General features: G+C 37.0%; 1 protein-coding gene across 5 annotated transcripts in view; it reads right to left on the reverse strand.

The window, feature by feature from the left end:
* The window catches only part of LOC106873743 (TBC1 domain family member 2B), a 158123-nt gene that overhangs the window by 94996 nt on the left and 62031 nt on the right, over nucleotides 1-1096 (reverse strand). For 3 of the 5 annotated variants that reach the window (XM_052976043.1, XM_052976044.1, XM_052976045.1), the window contains exon 4: nucleotides 991-1014. The exons of the other annotated variants lie outside the window; for them this stretch is intronic. In XM_052976043.1, the coding sequence (XP_052832003.1) occupies nucleotides 991-1014 (24 nt within the window). The remainder of the gene's footprint in view (nucleotides 1-990; nucleotides 1015-1096) is intronic. 5 annotated transcript variants of the gene reach the window in all.

The raw sequence follows: 1096 nt of genomic DNA on the forward strand, positions 1-1096 counted from the left end.
ACACACACACACACACACACACACACACACACACACACACACACACACACACACACACATATATTGATATATGTATTTCGAGCGTTGGTTTCCTTTTGAGTGCTGGGCCTCACGGAGACAATAACCAAGACCTTTAGCATTATGTTGTGCTTGAGAAGAAGACCCATCAAGCCAAGCAAAATCACAGTCATGGCAGATGCCAGTGTTGTACCAGTGGCACATAAAAGCACTCATTACACTCTTGGAGTGGTTGGCATTAGGAAGGGCATCCAGCCATAGAAAACCATGCCAAATCAGACTGGGGTCTGGTGCAGCCTTCCAGCGCTGCCAGCCCAGTCAATCCATCTAACCCATGCACGCATGGACAATGGACATTAAATGATGATGCTGATGATGATGATATACACACATAAAGGACTTCTTTCAGTTTTCATCTACCAAATCTGCTCACAAGCCTTTGGTTGGTCTTGAGAGTATAGTAGAAGACACTTGCCCAAGGTTTCATGCCATAGAACTAAACCAAGAACCAAGTGGTTGGGAAACAAGCTTCTTATCACACAGCCACACCTGCACATGATATAAAATAAAGATAAAAAAGAATAAACCTTTCTGAGATATATTTGAAAGACATTAATGACCTGTAGGGACACTATATTTTGTTATGCAACCGTAATATAATACAAAGTATATTAAAGGCTTTTATAAGTCAATACTACATTGAAATGTTAAAGTAGTGCTGTTACATCACTTGCTAAGGTTAGGTAATATACAGTTATATACAAAAAAAAAAGACAGTGGATGATAGAATAAGATGACAAGCAAGCAAGTTGCCATACAGATTTTAACTTCATCCACCAATGAATGACATCAAGGCACCGTTGATTGTTATTCAGTATTTGTTCCTACTGACATGAGCAACACATGCAGTATTTAGTAGTATTATGTTAGAACGAAGACAGGTATCAGAAAATAGAAATATTGGTATATTACCAACAATGTTGAACCCCTGACATCCTGTAAATAATAGGTTATTTCTTTTTATGTATAATAATGGAATTGTTGATTTATATATATATATATATATATATATATATAT

The sequence above is a fragment of the Octopus bimaculoides genome, chromosome 23 (assembly GCF_001194135.2).
Source record: "Octopus bimaculoides isolate UCB-OBI-ISO-001 chromosome 23, ASM119413v2, whole genome shotgun sequence".
NCBI lineage: Eukaryota > Metazoa > Mollusca > Cephalopoda > Octopoda > Octopodidae > Octopus > Octopus bimaculoides.